The following is a 20,146-nucleotide window of genomic DNA, read 5'->3' on the forward strand; positions in this document are numbered from 1 at the left end:
ATGTTTGATTTGCTGGCAACAGAATGCTTACACAAACAAACCTGGGATAGTGAGTGCAGCAATGTTACTTTGACAAATAGAAAATCATAGCAAATAAATACAGAGACAGAATAATGTGCAAAAAAAGGTCAACACATCTGGGACAAAGGGAGGGCATTACAAATGCACCCACTTTGTCACACACAGAAAAAGCAGATCCAAAAGGGACTCCAATTTTCCTTATTTTCCTCCCTTATTAACTGCAATTAATAACTCAATTGATGGAAATTAAACCATCAATTGATTACCTGGTTTGAACTGTGGGCCATTTTTAAGCCCAGAGTTCAAACCAGGTCTATAACTACTTTTACAACTAAGAGAAGTAGTAATTAGGAGATTCAGTTTTAGGTCTTAAAACATTTATACAGCCGATATTTAGTTTTGAACATTTCTAAAAAATTTGCAAATTTGATAATCCAGCTGGTTTTTACTAGCTAACTAACTGTGGTATGATTGTTGGTGGTAGGCCAGGTGTTATGGGTATTTCTGAAGCATCTGATCTTCTGGGATTTTCACCACAGCTGTTGCTACAATTTACTCAGAATGGTGTGAAAAACAAAAAACATCCAGTGAGTGGCAGTTCTGCAGACAGAAACCGCTTGTTGGTGAGAAAGGTCAGAGGAGAATACCAGACTGGTTGGAGCTGGCAGAGAGGCTGTGGTACCTCAGATAGCTATTCTTTCCAACTAAGCAGACAAAAATCTTAGAATATACAGCACATGTAATCTTGAGGTGGATGACTGTCAGGTTCTGCACCAAAAATATCCTAACAGGACAGACGCTGGCATCTTAGCCTGCTAGAGATGGTTTCAATGGCAGCAGCTGCAGCTCAGCAGATGCAGTGGGTTGTCTACTAACGGGAAGGTCATTCGTTTGAGCCCCGGCTCCTCCGGTCCGCATGTCCTAGTGTCATTGGGGACGATATTGAACCTCGAATTTGCCCCCCTGTGATTGGGTGAATGTGGCTTGTTGTACTGGGAGTAGAAAAGTGCTGCTGTATATCATTTCAAAACCATTGAACAACAGGAATCAACCTCCTACTGATCAGTCATCCTTTGAATAGTGCAGCCTATCTCAAATGTATTTGCTGACCATGTGCATCTTTTTATGGCCATAATTCACCTTCTATCAATGGATACTACCATGCCACATAGCACCTTAAAGTCCAACATCTAGCAGGAGCCATACCTCCATGGAGTCCTGACCCAGCAGGATGTTTGGTGTTTGCACATAACGAGACAAAAAGAATCATTATCTGCTAGTGAATAGCTGATTCATTTAATCTGCATCTTTCTGTCAAAGCTTTCTGCCCTCACACTTGATGTTTTGAAGTTAGAAGACATTTATGTTCATGAGGGAAGGAGGGTCTAATGAAACACTCTTGATGTGATTACAAAGGCAGGATGTCTCTGCCTCTGCATTGCTCTCACCAGTCTTTGTAAAGGCGTCTCCAAACTCTTTAGATGTAGAACAGTGATGCAGTATTGCTTAGGCCTAATGTTCTTTGTGATAGAGTAACACAACATGTTTCACCATTTGATAAGTACTTTCTGAAATTAATGGAAATCGATTGGGGGGAAAAAACAATCTTTTGTTGCTGGCCATACAATTTACTGTGTAGATACAACTACTAAGACACATTTCTTTAGCCTGAAATAACAAATACACACATGTTCCGGGCGTGTTCAAATCATTTGCTGTTATCCAACTTTCACACCGAAACAAAGAGTTGATCAAACTGATCCATCTGTTTCACCCAAACACTCATCTTACCTCTGTGATTTAACCTGCCTGAAGCTGAACAGCCACGTAAACTGAGCCAGTTCAAATTTGAATAAGGAAATGATTGGACGCTGGAGCTTTGCATGCACGCAATGTTTTTATTGGGTTGCAGTGACTGCTTTAGTGTTGTTTGGACAGAGAGAGGAGGTGGGCAAGTCAGAGAGCGTAAAACAAAACTAAAACAGTCTGAAGATACGTTCACAGGGCTTCTTGGCACGATGGAAAGTAACAATCAGAGAAACACCTGCTGCGAAATCATGGATTCAGGTTTCCAGTCAGATTGCTTCTGGGTAAGACGTGGTTATGCATGTGTGTGTTTCATGTGATGCTCACCTGGGTATAATTATTTGACAATATTTCATTTCACTGTAAGTTAACACTGTGACGAGTTAACTTGTAGTCTATGGTACTAGCTGTACATAGACATGCTAGCAGTAATCAGCCACTGTAAAACTGTATACTGTAAATGCAGTTTATATGATAGCATCCTCCATTTTGGAAGACCAGTTGTGCGGACTTCCAGCCCCACACCACCAACCACAAAGCTTAATTCAGAATCAACAATCTTAATAATCTGCTAGTATGAAATAGTAGAACCAACAGACAATAGGGAGTCAATCAGCAGTCAGTGAAAACTACTTCAGACTTCCATTGACTTGTTTTATGAAAGAAACCTCAAATTCTACAACTAAGTTTAGTCCTGTTTCAGTCTAATTGTAATAAGTTAGGCCTAATGTCATACAGGGCTATCTATTACCACTCCTAATAGTTCAGTCCTGCAGAGGGCAACAATGTCACTTGATGATAAGATGGCTCATTTCAAATTTTAGTTGGACTGAAGTTTATAATTATTGATATAAGTGTACAAAAGAAGTCTACCTTTAAATGAATGAGGTGAAAAGCAGCCAGTGCACCTGTTTGTGAAAACCAGGAAAGAACATCAGCGTTTCACTTCTCCTGTGTCAATCCTACCCTAACATGTTAGCAGCTAAGGGAAGTTATGTATGAATACATTTATCTTATTCTGGGATATGATAACGCTGACACTTTGCCACCAAGCTTGCACAGTCACTAAAAGAACAATAGATTTCGAGCACGATACAAACCACCCCTGTTCGTGGAGCACTTAAGCAAAGACACCTACACTCCGCCTTGGTGTGTAGTTTGGATAGTGTGACTCTCCATTCCCTTGAGGCTTGGCGCTTCCTCATGTTAGAGTTCAGAAAGGCTCAGTCATACTGCTTTAGATTCCACTGAGACAAATGTTGGTTCAGTTGAAATGACCTGATTGTACACTTTTATAAAATGGTGATGTGATCGGGTCTTTGCAGATAATAACTACATCGTACTACAGCCGTGTGTAATCTACATGTGGTTTTGTGTTTGGGTGAGTTATAACACACCTAATGCACTTTTTTGGCCCCATACACTCCTTACATCCCGTCTCAGCCCATAGGATTTCACTGAGGCAGAACAGAGAGAGAGAGAGAGAGAGATGTGTGTGTGTGTGTGTGTGTGTGTGTGTGTGTGTGTGTGTGTGTGTGTTTGTGAGTGAGAGTGCCTTCCTCCATCCCACTTCCTCTCCATCTTCAGGCTCCTTTGCTCTCCTCCTCCCAAAATCCCTCCTTGCTTTTCAGTGATGGTGGATGAGGGAGGGAGGGGGTGCAGATGGCTGCTCAGAGAGAAAGAGAGGGAGAGTGAGAGTCACAGAGAGTGACTGGCGAGCGGCGGGCTTTTTTGGCATGCTGTGCCGGTGGGAGGGCCCATTGTGATGCAACGTTGCATAAATAATGCCACGGGGCTTCTAAATGCTCCGTTGCCATGGGGACCTTTGTGCCTCAGTGAACACAGTGTGTGTATGTGTGTGAGTGTGTGCTTCATGGCCCCGGAGGAGGGAGAAAAAGAGACACAGACATAGAAGCAAAGAGAGAGAGCGAGAGACAGACAAGGGGCCGAGGTGCAGGCAGCTCAAGTGACACATGTGGTCTCTCTCTCTCTCTCACGCGCACGCTCTCGCTCTATGTCTTTCTATTTGTCTTTCTATCACTTGGTTTGACCCAGGACAGATGAGTGTTTGGAGGAGGGAGAGGGAGCACTGTTGTCGCTTTTCGACTAGACAGGAGCAAAGCAAAGCGGGATATTCTGTGATTTTGTCTCTTTGTGAAGTATGGTCCATGTGAAGGTACGTGTCTGCGTTGCTTATTTTTTTATGCAACTCCTTCACCAGTTCTTCTTTCCAGCATTAAATTCCATCACAGTCCCTTCCTCTTGCTCTGCAGTAACAGGTGTCTGCCCCTCAGCCGTGAATTGGAGGGAGCAGAGATCGGAGGGGGCGAGGAGTGGAGGGCGGGTAGAAAAAGGAGGGAGTGATCGCTTTTGTTTGGCTGTTTCTGAGAAGACTTGCATCTGAATTCTCACAGCTCACAATGGAGCTGGTTAGTCAGCCTGTTAGTCTGCTGGTGTGTACTCTGTGCAAAACAACAAAAAACACTTTTTTCCTCATCTGCTACAGAGACTTTGCCTCAAAGTAGGTTGTGTTTTTTTTCTTTCTCTCTCTCTCGCTGTTCCTTTCGTTGCATCAGCTGATTATGGGGGTTTAGATTGATTTGGCTGCGTAAAAAGTCAGATCGCACAGGGAGAAACGTGCAGTTTCCATGTGTGGAGTGGTGTTTGAGATGTAAATAAGAAATGCAGCTCACTGGCATCAGAAGACTATAGCTTTTTATCTTCAATGGGATCATGAGATCACAGACGCTGAAAGCATCAGTGTGCTTCTGGTGGGGGATTGGCTGCTTGCTAAAACTTCAACAGATACTATGATGATTGATTTTAGGCTAAAGGGCTAAAATTACGTGCATGTGTGGCTTCTTAGTTTTCTCTCAAATATGACTGATTAATTGGGTTCTGTTGAGCAGCTATATTTTTATCCCGAGTGCTGTGTGAAAATGTTGAAAGTGTGCAAACAGTGAAGCATGTCGAACTGTTCTCACACTGTGGATGTTAACATCCAGACTTTCTGCTTCACAAAATGCTTTCAGAAGCTGCACTTTGTCACGTCTTCTGGTTTGACTGCAGAACACGGACACGGGTGACAAAGTTAAGAGAAGAAAATTCATGGCTTTGTGGAGGGGCTGAGTTTGGGGGATTTTACTGGACCTTGCTTGTCCTCTTGAAGGGAAGGGTCACTGCAAATACATATAGCGATCAACATTAATCCCACAGCCCCATCCACCATGCACAAGGGTTCATTGAATAGTTTGAATGGTATTAAAATGGTGTAATGTTGATTAGTTAATATTTATTTATCTGTCTTTCTTCCACAGTGTGTTTTTATGTTTGTTTGGGGGGTTTTTTTTGTTTCATTTTATTTTTGTTTTGTTTTTTTTGTCCTCTCATCACTCAGATGGCTGTCCCTCCCTGAGCCTGGTTTGTCTTGATACCAGCACAAAGGCACAGCAGCATGTCCCCACTGATGTGTGCAACGTTTGTGTCCTCACTTGCAGAATCCTTACAGATGTATTTAATTATCATTGTATGCCTGTGTGTGTGTCTGTGTCACATATGTTTCTCTATGCTGGTGTGTGCGCCTGTATGTCTGGCCAGTTGCCATTAATAATAAGATGTTGCGTAATTACAGTGAAATTTGCAATTTGATTTGTTAAGTTATTACATTAATGATTCATTATAATCAAATTGTATCATTATGGTGGGAAGCCTAGAGTTGCCTCAGGCATCTTAGGCATTTACGCTCCCACAGTCCAGCACTATGTTCTCCATCACTACTCTTAGCCATAAAATACGCATTGTGTTAGCACTATAAATAGCACTAATGTTCCTTTTCAAGCTTTTTTTTAGGTCATTAAAAATGGCAACGCTAATATTAAGCTGCATTGGGTGCAGACTGGTTTTTATTCTCTTTTAATGATATGCATTTGTTTTCTGAATCTGTATAACTTAATTTTGCTGGGCACTCCACCTGGGTCTTTTTTTGAGTTATTGTGTAAGCAAAATGAAACTTATTGAGTTTTTAGAGGGTGCTATTTTTCTTTCTTCCCCCTTATAGGATTGTTTTTTTGAGTTTTGTTATGATTCACACTCATCTTAAGATGGATTTTTTTTGAGGCATCATACACACGTACTAAACAACAACAAAACAAAAAACAGGTTTTTGGAGTGTGTTAAGTCTGAGATGTGCAGTTTTTATAAGTCTTCAGGTCCTTGTCTTGGTTAAGGCCCCTTTGGAAGCAATAACAGCCTCAAGTTTTCTTGGGAATGATCCTTTCTTTCAGGGGTTTCTGCCATTCTTCTCAGCAGAATCCTTTAAGCTCAGCCGGGTTGGAATGAGAGTGTTGGTGCTCGGCCGCTTTCAGGTCTCCCGAGCTGCTCCTGGCATCAGGTCTGGATCGTGCCTGCAAAACTCCAGGATTTTCACAGTGTTATCCAAAGCAACTCTTGTGTTTTCTCTGTGATGTGCTTTGTTTCAATGTCTTCTTGAAATATAAACCTTCTGCTTAGCTTGGTATCCTGAGCCCTCTGAAAACGGTTTTCACTCGGGATTATTCTGTATTTATTCCGAAGGGTCTCTTGCAGTCTCTGTCACAGGAAAAACATCCCTACAGCACGATGCTGCCTAACCACCACTTTAAGCGACTGTATCGATGGCATTAATAAGGTGATTCTCCCTACCCGGCTCTCTCCACACATGGCAATGGGAGCTATGGTGGAACAGTTCAATTTTTATTTCATCAGGGCAGAGGATTTTTCTTGTTATAGCCCAAGAGCCCAATCAGCTGCCTTTTGACAAACCACCAGTGGGCTGTCTTGTACCTGTTAGTGAGGAATTGCTTCCCTCCGGCCACTCTTCCTTCAAAGCCTGATTGGAGGAGTGCTGCACTAACAGTTATCCTCTGCTTTTACTCAGTTTGACTGCCAGATTTAGGAAGTTCTTCCATTTGAGAATGATGAACCTATACTCTTGGGCACTGTCACCTTCACTACATTTGTGCCCTGAGACAGACCAATCCACTCTGACATGCACCATCAACTATAAGACTGCATGTAAAGAAGTGTGCGCCTTTACTAAATGCATTGTCTGAATTTAATTAAGTATGGGTGGATTTAATCAAGGAGCCACGTATTCCTATAGTACTGTGTGGTGACTGATGGAAAAAAATCCCTGTAAACAGATATTTGCATATGAATATGATGGATTTGCTGACGAGGGCTGAACATTTTGGTCCCGGAAGCTTTCAGGTTTCAGTTTGCACAGTCAGAGTGCTGATCAGTCACATTTGAGTGAGTTTGGTTATGTGCAGCCAAACACTGAGTGTGGAAACCACAAGAGGAATGCATTTCCCAAAATGCAATCTGAAAACAATCAGCTATCGTCTGATGATGATTAAGCTTTTTATTAGCTGCATTCATCTGCATTTGTAGTCGGGCTGCAAACAACGACCTTTGCACAGAACGTTGGTCGTTACCTGCACAGGGTCTTAGTCATCAGGCAACAGCCGCCAGGTTCACAGCCTGACCAAAAAAAAAAAGGGGGGGGGGGGATTAATTAAGGTTAATGATGGTGATGGAAAACTGTAAACCTTAAAGGATCTGAGAAATAGGCTCTGTACGTGCGCTTGTATCACTCTCTTCACTTCCTTCCTTTGTTGATGAGTGCATATTTCTTTCATAATAGCTCGTCTTTATTTAAACGCTGCCTTGGAAACAGTGATTGATTGTATCCTGTGGTCTGGCGTGACTTATTGTAATTATGTCACTTTTATTATCTCGAACCAGCCAAAGGACTGTCAGAAAGCCATTTAAAGATCCAAACCATACCTTTGAAACCAACACTGCAGTGGCTGAGCGCTGATGTGCCTTCTCCACTTGATTTGAGTGATTCAGCAAAACAATTTGATCTTTCTTGTTTTATTTCTTTTTTCTTTCGCACAAATTGGTAAATTTTGTTTATTTAATCAGCTATAATGATCACAGCAGCAGACACAAATATCCTAATCAGCTGCTTGCTTGTTGGCACATCAGCTAATTAGTGGTTATTCATCACGCATAAATTAAGCCTAAGAAAAGGTCTCTATCAAGAGCCACCCAAATGAAAAGATTTGCTCTTAAATGGCACGTACGCGTGATTTATGAAAACTTTTTGACTTTTTAAAATGGAGCTTATAGGTTTCACTAAGCTGCCATCCAAGCCTTGAACAGATACCAGCATCCTAAACCAAACATATACATTGAGTTTAGATATAAAATATAACTCAAGTTCATTTTTTGACAATTTGTATTGTATATTTTAGTTGCTGCTATTAGCAGTCAATATCCATGCGTTATAAAACCAGGCAGTGAAATATTACCCTAATAGAGTATTCTTCATGATCTGTGCCATGGCTGTCAAGTCTGCTTAACTAGCAAGATATTTTCTGTCTGCACAGAACTGCAGTGTTCTGGTTCTCAATGCTGAAAGTCATAATAACCAATTTTAAAACACCAGTGTACAAGCATACTACTGACACCTCTACTGGACAGTTTTAAACAGCTCCAGCTTTGACTTTGTGTGGTGACGTTCCTCTTTTTACTCTCATTAAAGAGGTTGAGCAGGCATCAGAAAGGGTATCCGCCATATCAGATATACCAAAGTATCTGCTGTGGCGATCCCTTGTCAAATAAAGGAACAGCGAAAAGTACAATTTATTACATTTTTCCTTATTTTGTGACACATATACTCTTAGCTGGACTCTCTGTGAGCCAAGGCTCACACTTCAGAGTCCTATAAATATTAAACAATATTTCTGCTCCTGGATTTGGAGCTGTCTCTAATATCACCATGTCAGGACAGACACCCCACCCAGTTGCTGTTTAAACCTGGTGTAAGCCGATGAAAAGAAACTTTACCTTAAGCGAGGACAAAGAAAATAAAATGGGTTTCAAGGCTGAATGACACAAAGCTACTGTTGTAGAAGCCAAAAATACAAATACAGACTTGAAACTCAGCAAACCGCAAACTCTTGTCATTTTTAAAAGGTTATCTGACTAGTTCAATGGCTTGCTGTGTGGTACAGACTGTCCAAAAAGCTTGTGCTTCAATTTTGGTGAGCGAAATTCTGGTATTTTCTTAGACAGTTAGCTAATTAGCTGACATGTGTGTATGTTGCTGCTTGCTAACCAAGCTAGCTAGCATTAGCTGACAAATTAGCATTACTAGGTCCCCCTTCAAGAGAGGCTCGCATGCTAATGACCAAAGACCTACTAGTCTGTTCAGATGATATAATATGTGATACATCCATTATGAGGCCAGCTTGCACACAACTAATGCATGTAAGTGTGTATGTGTGTTACTTGTGGCAACATCAGAATAAAAACAGTAATAGCAAAATGGCTACGTTCACACTGCGCATCAAATCCGTTTTTTTTACCCTATGCGACCCATATCCGTTCATGGTGTGACAGTGTGAACGGCACAAATCCGATATTTTCAAATCCGATCTGGGTCACTTTCGTACGGAGCCCCGCAGGGGACATGGGAGAAAAAAAAATTAGGGAGAAAAAAAAAATTAAGACGGACTTTTGCGAGATCTCGCAAAACAAACTCGGGATCTCGCAAAACTTTCTCGCGAAAGTTGAATTCCAACAATGGCGGCAGCTACTTAGTTGTAATATTACTCTTTCTGGGTCACAAAATACACTTTTAAGATATTTTGAGGCGTGAATGTAGTTGTGTAAACGTCAGATACCTGCTCGGTTTACAAGACATCACATATTTGCAAAAGTGCTCCGACGTTTTTGGAGATCTGACACCCACTAGCTCGAAGCTAACGGGAGGTCGAGACCTACTACAGCCGGGAGGAACACCGCTTTCCCGGCACATCGTGCCTCGAACTCCTGGTTGGCTTCGAGCTGGCGGCCACTAGCTCGAAGCTAACGGGAGGTTGAGACCTACTACAGCCGGGAGGAACACCGCTTTCCCGGCACATCGTGCCTCGACCTCCCGGTCTGCTTCGAGCTGGCGGCCTCCGAAGAATGCGGCTAATACTTTTGCGAGATCTCGCAAAAGTCCGTCTTAATTATTTTTTTTTTCTCCCTAATTTTTTTTTTCTCCCTAATTTTTTTTCTCTCCCATGTCCCCTGCGGGGCTCCGTACTTTCGTATGTTGTACTGAATCCGATACATATCCGATGTTTTAGAAAGCGACTGCTGTTTGAATGGTCAAGTCGCATTAAATCTGTCTTTTACGTCACTGACACAAGACAGACGCCAATTATCAGCTCCGGAGAAGCACCCGATAAGACATTGCGAACGCTTCCTGGCCATCCAGCGTAGATGTCAGTGAAACTGTTGGGAAGACAACGTTGGAGAAACGTGAACATTTTATTTATACTGTATAATCTGCAGATTCTGACAGAAATCTGCTACTATCCTTTGAAGCGCCGCTCCTCTCTAAAACAGCAATAAGGATAGTTATTAGATTATTTACATTATTATGTAAATAACAAAATAACTTAAAGCAAAAATTGGGAAATGTAAAGTCCGAAGTCTTTATATTAAGGGCCATCAGTCAAACAATAGGGGCTGTATCCCAATTCAGGGTCTGCAGCCTTAAAGTACGCATTTCAAGGCCGATTGCGTCACAGCGTCGCGCCGAAGCCTGTCCCAATTCAAAGGCTGCTCGAAATGCGGCCCTGAAATGCGTCCTTCATTTCCCTGAATTTTAAGGCTGTGGCAGTGTAGACTTCGTGGCCCAACATATCCCAAAATGCATAGCGCGGCGGTGGGTGTGAATAATTTTGCCGAAAAAAAACGGCGGATGAGGGGCGGCCGAAGAGTAAACTTTAATTAAGTACAGAATATTATGTCACTTATTTATGTGCAAATGTTTAATAACGAAGAACATTAAAAATTACTGTTGGCAACATGTCGGCAAAGTTATGTGACATTAGTGACGTTTGTACTAACTTGGTTTTAAGGCCTTTACTTTAAAATATACGCCGTTCAATAGCTGACCTTAATCTTACAGAGAATGATCAAAGCTCATGTAGAAAGAAACAAACAAATGAACAAAAGATTTTCTCCTTCATGTCTGTCAAACAAAGCTGTATGACACGTTTCCAGCTGTTAGTATCATGGTTGCTAGGCAACCTGGGCAGCGCGACGGAGGCTAGACCGTCCCATTTCACAAGCCTCGCACTTCCGGCCTTAGCGGTCTTTGAGTACGCGGCCCTTGAGGATCGTTGAGGCTGCGTACTTTAAGGCTGCAGACCCTGATTTGGGATACAGCCATTGTTTACTCTGGGTCTAAACAGAGCGCGTTGTGTGTGACGTCTTCTTCTGCGCATGCGGGCCGCTTTGAGGGTTCACACTAGAGCGCGTTTACTGTCGCATTTTATTTGTAGTGTGAACGAGCAGACAAAAAAATCGGATTTGATCAAAAAATCTGAATTAAGCATTAAGACCTGCAGTGTGAACGTAGCTAATGTGACGCAATTGCAGTGGAAATAACCATTAAGCACGGCCTTTAAAAAAAAACCCATTGAACCTCCTGGTCTGCCGGAAAGATAGAAAACCATCCAATTAAATACATAAAACATACTAAATTATGTCCATCATGTTTTCCACATCCTCTTTGTTGCTCTTTGGACTGGATCATTTTGCTGCAATCTCTTCTGCAGTGGTGTAATGTCACTCCACTGGAGAATTGGTGTCACCAGCTGTTTATCTCAATGGGCCCATTTCTTCATATTCATATTTTTAGAGTATGCGGGAATTCACAATTTCCTCATAGATACATATGTGCAGAGCTTTAACATGGTACATGCATTTCCCCAGGGATGTTCTTGCAGCTGAAGTTCTTCGTCACACTGGCTGGACAGTTAGGGCTGTCCTTCTTGTCTGTTATCCTAGAACAATTGGGGGCGGGGAGGGGGGAATGAATGTTTTTTTTGTGAGATGTGACTGACAACTTTTTTCCCACCACTCCATTAATATCAACCAGCATATGCCTACCAGCAGGGTATAAATCCATCGGGTGTCAGTGCATAGATGAGCCAAGTATTAGAGTAATGCTTACAACTTTTTTGACACTATATGTCAAAAATAGCAGAATTCTTCTCCCCCAAAACCTTCTGCTGTTCCATGACTTTCCTCAGTGGCACAATAGCAAATGTCACATTTGTGATGGTTTGAGTTTGGTGTCACAGTTTTGCAACATGTCAAACTCTTCTCTGTGAATATCTGGCAGTGTGAAACTTGGCAGACGCAGCGATATCTGGCCTGTTTTCCCACCACAGACTGCGGAGTCCATTTCACAACAATTAAAAATGTGTCAGCGAGAACGCAGCCAAACTAATGCTCAGGATGACTGTAAACGTGACAGTAAATAAATAGACAGATTGTTTTGACACATTCTTGCTCTCCCTCCCCGTCTCTCTTTCTCTTTCTAGGAGCTGCAGTTTGAACGTCTGACCAGGGAGCTGGAAGCCGAACGACAGATTGTCGCCAGTCAGCTGGAGAGATGCAAGCTTGGCTCTGAGACTGGAAGCATGACTAGCATCAGGTGTGTGCGTGTGAACGTGTTTGTGTGTCCAACACCTGTCAGGTTATCTTCTGTACACTCTACCTGTGTGTGTCAGCTGTACTCTCGCAGGTGACTAGCTATACAGCTGCTCGCATTAGAGAAACACTCCTTGATTCGTGTCCAAAATTCATCGGTGTGCTGGTAACCGCGCTGTAGTGATTTGCTTTTGAACTCGGAGAGAGCAGCGCTGCACCCAATGTTGCTTGCTTTCTTTTACCCAGTTTAAACATACACAGAGATGTGCTGATGTGATGTTTCAGGTTTGTTATAGTGCAGTCGAGTAGTGTGCACAGTGCAGCAGTAATTAGATTACATATTATTATTATTTTTAAAAGCTCACTTTAAGTGAGCTTGTATCTCATTAGATTATAGCATTTAAATAATGCAGGGAGCATTATTACAGTACCTAGATAGATAGTTACATTCTAGCTGACATTTATATTTAAGGCACCAATAGAAGGAGCAGAACAGACAGTAAAAATCAGTGTTTACATATTGACTATAGCCAAAATGATAGCTTAAAAATAACTAATTATACTTCAGCTAGTCGCTAAGAAACATTAGCATTTATCTGGATTTTTTTATACCTAACTTGCCAGTAAACATTAATAATTTACTCTATAAATTGCTCTTTAATATATTACTCTTATTATCTCCATGCATCTTAGCTTAAGCGATTGTTGCTAATATTTCATAAATGCTGTTGTATGTAGCACTCATTGTATTGTTTGTCACTCATCCAAGTGACTTCTTGAGTCTCTGAAGAAGGAGACGGAAGAAGTCACTTGGATGAGTGACGAAACGTTTCTCCCACTGAAAATGCTACGTCCAGATGAACAGAATAACCTCTTGGAGGTTTTCTTACCTGGATGATTGAGAATGCATCAAAACCATTTAAGTCATACTTGTGCACCCTCTCTCAGTTCTAAGGTTTTATTTATGAGGGTAAAGAAGAAAAAAAAACAACCTTCCAGTTCGAGAAGCAGTCCTGTGTAAAATTAAGTGTACCTTGTGATTCAGTAGCATGTAGAACTCAGCAACCCCTCCAAACAAGTCATACTTGTTCACTCTTTTTTTAATTTTCTATCATAAACTTTAACATTTAACTTGCTAACTGAGGCCTGTAGAGTCTACGGTGTAGCTCTTGGGCTTTTTTCCACTTTCTCGGAGCGTTGCACGGTCTGACCTTGGAGTTTGCTGTGACGTCCACTTCTGGGAAGACTGGCAACAGTCTTGAATGTTTTCCAGTTGACTTGAACTTTTTGTATGGAAATGACTTTATAATGTTTCCCAGATTGATGGGTAGCAATGATGCAGATGTCTTTCCTCCTTGGCATTGTGTTAACACACACCTGACTGCTTCAGACCAGCAAACCGACAAGGGTTCAGCTTTTATTGAGGTGCTGCAGAACCGTAGACATCAAAACCAAACAGACTAAGATGCTGAGTGCACACTGTCAGTAATTTACTACGGATCTATATTCACAATCCCTTCCCAACTACACTTGGATATTTCACCTGTTTGTATTATGAAAATATTGATTAGTACAGCTTTGAAACAGCACAACTCAAGGCAGTCAACTAGGCTAGGCTCATTTATTAGTGAAAAAAATCATTGGGTTTTTAAATGCACTATATTTTGACTAGGAAATGTTCCTGATGCTCTACTAATTAAAATTTAGTTTAAACAATTTTTCCCTTTTGCCTCCTAAACACCTTTTATAGGAAATGATAGCGTTGCTTGCTTGTGTTATTTAACAACACGAGAATTGCTATCAGGTTTTTACACGTTTAGTAATTACGATCCCCTTAGCTGAACCCATGTAAAGAACACATGTTCACCATTGTCGCCTCTTAGTCTTTTTCAGCTGTTCATATTAAGTGCACAGAATAACAACAGGGAGGTGACAAAGACATGGAGCAATTAGGCTGTGATGGTGTAAAACACATGTTGCTCAGTTCAGAGTCATTTTAAGGAGAAGTATATAAAAAAAGCTTGAGACCATTAATGAACCTAACTCTAGATGTGCTGTCAAAACCTTACTGGCAGGCTTAACGTTTATTGACGGGCTCGAGTTGCATTCCTGAAGCTTTTACCTGCACATTAACTACTCGCTGTGCCTTGATGCTGAGAGTTATGCGTGAGAAACGATCTCATTTCCCTGGAAGGATTTGAATTTGAAAGAAATCTAATGCCAAATTGACACATCATTTCAAGAGAGGTAATGTAGACGCGATGCGATTATGTGACCTGACTAACGTTCAAAGGCGTTATAATGGACGCTCAAATATGAAGAATTTTGTAACCCTTATAAGCAATGTTCCCTCTAATTTTTCATGTGTCTGAGCGGACACACAAACTCTCTGAGCGATCCCTTGGACCACTATGAGTGACAGCAGACGTGTGCACTGTGGTCCCGCCAGCATCGAATCCATCCAAGTTACATGGTTTATTAAAATAATCAAATTACAGCATTTACATTTATGTTAGACTACTTTTAATTAAGTGCTTTAGCCCACTTACAATGAAAATAAAAAAAAATCTTGTTCATGACCTGTGTAGTATGTTAACACTATTGGAAGTTGAAACTTGAACTCCAATTTTGAAAACACAACTTTCTTTTTTTTTTCTTTTTTTTTTTTTAAATAAAGCTCTAAAGGAAATGAATTATATAGTTACTTCTTCAAAAAAGTAACTGAGTTATGCAAACAACAAAGTTTTTGCAGCTGTTTACCTAAAAATGCAGCCAAGGCGTTTTTTCAAATAAACATTTCAAACTATTTACAGATCAATCAGCTGTTCTGCAAATTTGATGCCACACAAATTATTTGTGCCACTCCAAAAAATAATTTCTGTCCACTATGAGATAAAGAAGAACAACAGCCTGATACCTGCAGGCCTGACAACAGGAGATGTGTGACTCCTGTAACACCTGTAACATTCAGCAGTCGCCTCATGGTTCTGACACACTCAACAAAACTATTGACTACACTACACACTAACTACACAAGATTTGCGCTAAATGTCCCAAATCTCTCAAATCTCAAAACACCGCCGTCACCTAAAACTCCCCCCCTTCCTAAACAACTAAATGCCATGTTGCCATATCATTTTTTGATTGGTCCGCATAGTACATTTTTCAACCAATAGGAAACGTGGCTTCACTCCACATCAGCAACGCCGCTTTGCTAGCTAAAACAGCATGCCCACGACGTTGATTAGCTGCGTATATACGAATGTGAATTGCATTATTGGCTGGACTATGGGATAAGGCGGCATTGTTCTAATCCCATACGGGAGCAGCCAGTCACTTACTGACTAACACTAAAAAACAGAATTGTTAAAGTATTAATTTTAATTTCAATTCAGGTTAGATTTTTTTTGTGTGCGCAACGCAGATTTTCTGTGATCAGAGACCGAGCCAGCAGTGCACAATTGCGCATGCGCGCAGCTTAGAGCAGCGGTCCCCAACCCCCGGGTACCGGTCCGTGAGTCGTTTGGTACCGGGCCGCGAGAGTTGAGGCTCAGGTGTGAAATGTATTTTTTTCAGGGTTTTTATCGGTTTTCAGCGTTATTTTGTTATTGTTTTTATTGTTAACTCGGTTTTCCTGGGTCTTTTCACGTGTGTTATGAATAAATCTTCTTTTTTTCGGTACCGGTACTATTTTTGTTTTGTTGTATTTATCCGCGACACCTTAAAGGCCGGTCCGTGAAAATAATGTCGGGCATAAACCGGTCCGTGGCGCAAAAGAGGTTGGGGACCGCTGGCTTAGAGGTAACATTGCTTATACACAGCAAATCCAGCATGTCCAAATTAACACTGTCGGATTTGATTTCAACACTATCCATCCATCTTCATCCGCTTATCCGAGGTCGGGTCGCGGGGGTAGCAGCCTAAGCAAAGAGGTCCAGACCTCCCTCTCCCCAGCCACCTCCTCCAGCTTGTCCGGGGGAATACCAAGGCGTTCCCAGGCCAGCCGAGAGATATAATCTCTCCAGCGTGTCCTGGGTCTGCCCCGGGGCCTCCTCCCGGTGGGACATGCCTGGAACACCTCGCCCAGGAGGCGCCCAGGGGGCATCCTTGCCAGATGCCCGAACCACCTCAGCTGGCTCCTTTCGATGTGGAGCAGCAGCTGCTCTACTCTAAGCCCCTCCCGGATGGCCGAACTTCTCACCCTATCTCTAAGGGAGAGGCCAGCCACCCTTCGGAGGAAGCTCATTTCCGCCGCTTGTATCCGCGATCTCGTTCTTTCGGTCACTACCCACAGCTCGTGGCCATAGGTGAGGGTAGGGACGTAGATCGACCGGTAAATTGAGAGCTTCGCTTTTACACTCAGCTCCCTCTTCACCACGACGGACCGGTGCAGCGTCCGCATTACTGCAGCCGCAGCCCCAATCCGTCTGTCGATCTCCAGCTCCCTTCTCCCATCACTCGCGAACAAGACCCCGAGATACTTGAACTCCTCCACTTGGGGCAGGAACTCATCCCCGACCCGGAGTGGGCACTCCACCCTTTTCCGGCTGAGAACCATGGCCTCAGATTTGGAGGTGCTGATCCTCATTCCCGCTGCGTTACACTCGGCTGCGAACCGCTCCAGTGCGAGCTGGAGGCCCTCACCTCCAGCTCGCACTGGACCCATATAAACACTATTAAAGTGTTTATATGGGTCCACACCAGAGAGTGTTAATTTAACTCTTTTTGGAGAGTTGGTACGTTAACTCTGATTTAGTGTTAAACACCAAATCTGTCTGGAGTTGATAATTTAACACTTGGTGTTAAGAGTTTATATATTAACTCTCAAAGAGTATTTTAGTTTAACTGCGTAAGAGTTATCTTCTAATTCATTCTAAAAAGCGGGAATTTTACTGTTCTGAACTTCTAGAAATTTCTTTTGGAAATAAACATTTACTAAAAAGATGCAATGGTTTTTGAAAAACATTTATTCTGAACTGTGCACCACAATTTCAAAACATTTTCTGAAAGATCTAACAGTATACATGTTCTCACTTTCATTAGAATTGTGTTTATCAAAAGGTCTGACATGGTAAATGCAAATAACAGCATTCTCAACACTTATTTCTTCAATACAATATGCATGTCCTTCATTCATCACTTTGTGGAACTTCAACGCACTTCTGCTCTCCCCCATATTCCATCTTCACAAGCATATCCTGTGTGGAGATTGAATAAAAATTAGTTGACACTAATTAATGGCACAAATAATCCAGTAAACAATTGCAGCACAGTAAAAAAAAAAGGAATCCTCTTTGAGCCATTACTTGTGTAAAGTATTTTCCCAAAAGACAAGGACACAGGCAACAGGTAATACTGAACTAAATGTAAAACCTCAACCTTTTTCATTTTTACCTAAACCGTGTGCACAAAACTCTGGAGGGATCTATGCTAACTTAGAATCCAGTCAGGACGCCTGCTACTGCTGTTTGCTCGTTTTTTTTTTTTTATGGGCGATCGTTTTCAGGCTTCAAGTAGCACCATTATACCAACATTTCACATTCTAGACATTGTTTTAGGTGTATTTGACCAAAAGTTTGACTGAAAATTCACATGCAAGCTTTTTTTCAAGGCTGTGGTATTTGCCCGCAAACAATACCTTTCAGCTAGCTAAAACAGAATATTATGCTATCAGCGAGCAACATGGCTAATGCCTTTCACACAGCTTTGTCTCAACTCCAAAGAGCCACAGAAGTAAAAGCTAATAGAAATAATTGAAACAATTGAAAAAATGACTTACCAAGCATGGCAAACAACTCAAATATGTAGAGCAAAATGTTCTGAAACGGCTTCACTTCAGCTTCGATTGGAGTCGTGCTGGGGGCGGAGTCTGTGAATTTACTCTGTTGGTGTCATAGCCCCTCTAGGAGTTCAGAGTTAAGAGGTCAAGAGTTAATGTTTCCATTTTAACACCTCCAGATTTGACAGAGAAACACTCATTTTTAACACTCGATTTTAACTACTATCATTTTACACCTCAGAGTTACATTAAAAGAATGTGACTCTACTTAGAGTAAAATTAACTCTACTTTTGCAAGGAGACTATTAACACCAAAAAATTTAACACTTTTGAATTTGCTGTGTAAACCTGATATTTTTAATAATTCCTCACTGCACCCGAGACAGCAAAATCATTTTGCAGCATTATTTATTTTTGGTCTTTCTAAAGGATGTTCCACTGTCAGAGTCCACTGTGCTGTGCGGGGCCGTCTTGTTCTTTATTTATTTATATATTTTTTGATAACACGGGCGAAAAACATAAAGCATTGTTATATTATCTGCCTCTGATTGAGTTTAGACGGCAGCTTCAATATCTGCTCTGAGCCTGAAGAACACATTCTACACATTCCATACTGGTCCCAACGTGAAAACTGCACTGCTGACACAATAGTGATAATGCACTTAGCCCTCCTCTCAGGACAGTGGAACACGATTAAAGCCTCCGTCTTCATTTCTCTTTCTCACTCTGTCTCCCACACACACATATAAATAGACGTGCACAATCCATCATCTTTTCTTCTCTTTGATTCCGTTAAGCGAGTGGGGATTCCGTCCGGCTCAGACTAATTACTCATCTGCCCGTATTGTAATTCTCATTTCAATTTAAGGGGTGGACCAACAAAGAGCAGGAAGATGGTCTAAAACTGACTCATTCACAAGTCTAATTAACTGATGCACGTATAGCTCTTCTGCGCTGTCACAGGGCCGCATTTGCAACGGCGGCAACGTGGGATGGGAAAAGGTGCAGAGTCCGGAAAGACGTGTCTTCCACTTCATCACACAGCCGCGCGCAGATATAAATGCTGCAGTCTTGCAAACTCGATTAGATGGGTTTATTATTTAGTGAGGGGCAGAGCGTCCTCCGGATTACACTGTCTTCCATTTTATAGGCCATCCACTTTGTTTGACTTGCGGGGTAATTACTAAATGGACAAATGGTTTGGCAAAACACACAAGTCCAGCACGGCAATATGCTGGAGGTTTGTAGTGCCTAAAGCGTGTTGGATTTATTGTTCAATTACCTCTGAAACATTAGTATTGCTGCTGTTCCAAATAGTTTTATTCATCACTGCTTGTCCCAGAGAACAGAGGGGTCAAAATATAATCGGCAGCTACAATACACGGACAGGAATTCATCTTGGTAGCATTTGTGGTGAAACATATTGAAACTGTATGTAAGCTACAAACTTTAATTTAACATCAGCAGCGCAGACAACGTAAAAATGCAAACTGTTGCAGCGTTTGCCGTTAATTGTTTGTCATTTTGATCCATAACGTTTGTTCTTGTTGACTTTTTGTTTCTTTCTTCTATTTGTTCTTTTGTTCTTCTATTTGTTCGTTTAGCTAGATTAACGTTAGCATGACACAGATTGCTTTGCCTCATTTGGCAAATTAGAATATGTAATTATAGCTAAAGAAAAATGTAGCTGTTAACAGTCAGTGTGTTCTAAACCAATGTGTTGCTAAAACAGCACCCAGTATAGAAGTCATATTATATATTAGCGACAGTCTCAGCTTTTCTTACTTTGCATGTTCCAGATTACCTAGCCACTGTTCTCAGTTGTGTAGCATAAAGTGTGACAAGTGTCTGGTATAGATGATCAGCACTGTGCAGAAATCTTGAGTCACACCTCATTTATTTATTTTTTTGCTCCCAGTAAACCAGACTTTCTTGTATTTTTTTAAGCTAGTTTTGAGGAATAGCTTTCTGAAAGACTTTTGAAGTTCTTCTTTG

General features: G+C 41.6%; 1 protein-coding gene and 1 long non-coding RNA gene across 14 annotated transcripts in view; one reads left to right on the forward strand and one right to left on the reverse strand.

The window, feature by feature from the left end:
• The window catches only part of ctnnd2b (catenin (cadherin-associated protein), delta 2b), a 233,597-nt gene that overhangs the window by 70,738 nt on the left and 142,713 nt on the right, over positions 1 to 20,146 (forward strand). For 9 of the 13 annotated variants that reach the window (XM_026149115.2, XM_080293036.1, XM_080293037.1 and 6 more), the window contains exon 3: positions 12,264 to 12,376. In XM_026149115.2, the coding sequence (XP_026004900.2) occupies positions 12,264 to 12,376 (113 nt within the window). Of the gene's footprint in view, positions 1 to 3,756; positions 4,004 to 4,213; positions 4,349 to 12,263; positions 12,377 to 20,146 lie in introns of those variants that run through there. The other 4 variants (XM_080293042.1, XM_026149121.2, XM_080293045.1 and 1 more) reach the window with 2 other exon arrangements.
• On the reverse strand, positions 17,325 to 18,274 carry LOC145421982 (uncharacterized). The gene is made up of 2 exons (XR_013903345.1): positions 18,152 to 18,274; positions 17,325 to 17,570 (listed from the first exon to the last, which is right to left on the reverse strand). It is a non-coding gene; the product is annotated as an uncharacterized LOC145421982 (long non-coding RNA).

The sequence above is a fragment of the Astatotilapia calliptera genome, chromosome 18, assembly GCF_964374335.1.
Source record: "Astatotilapia calliptera chromosome 18, fAstCal68.1, whole genome shotgun sequence".
Taxonomy (NCBI): Eukaryota; Metazoa; Chordata; class Actinopteri; order Cichliformes; family Cichlidae; genus Astatotilapia; species Astatotilapia calliptera.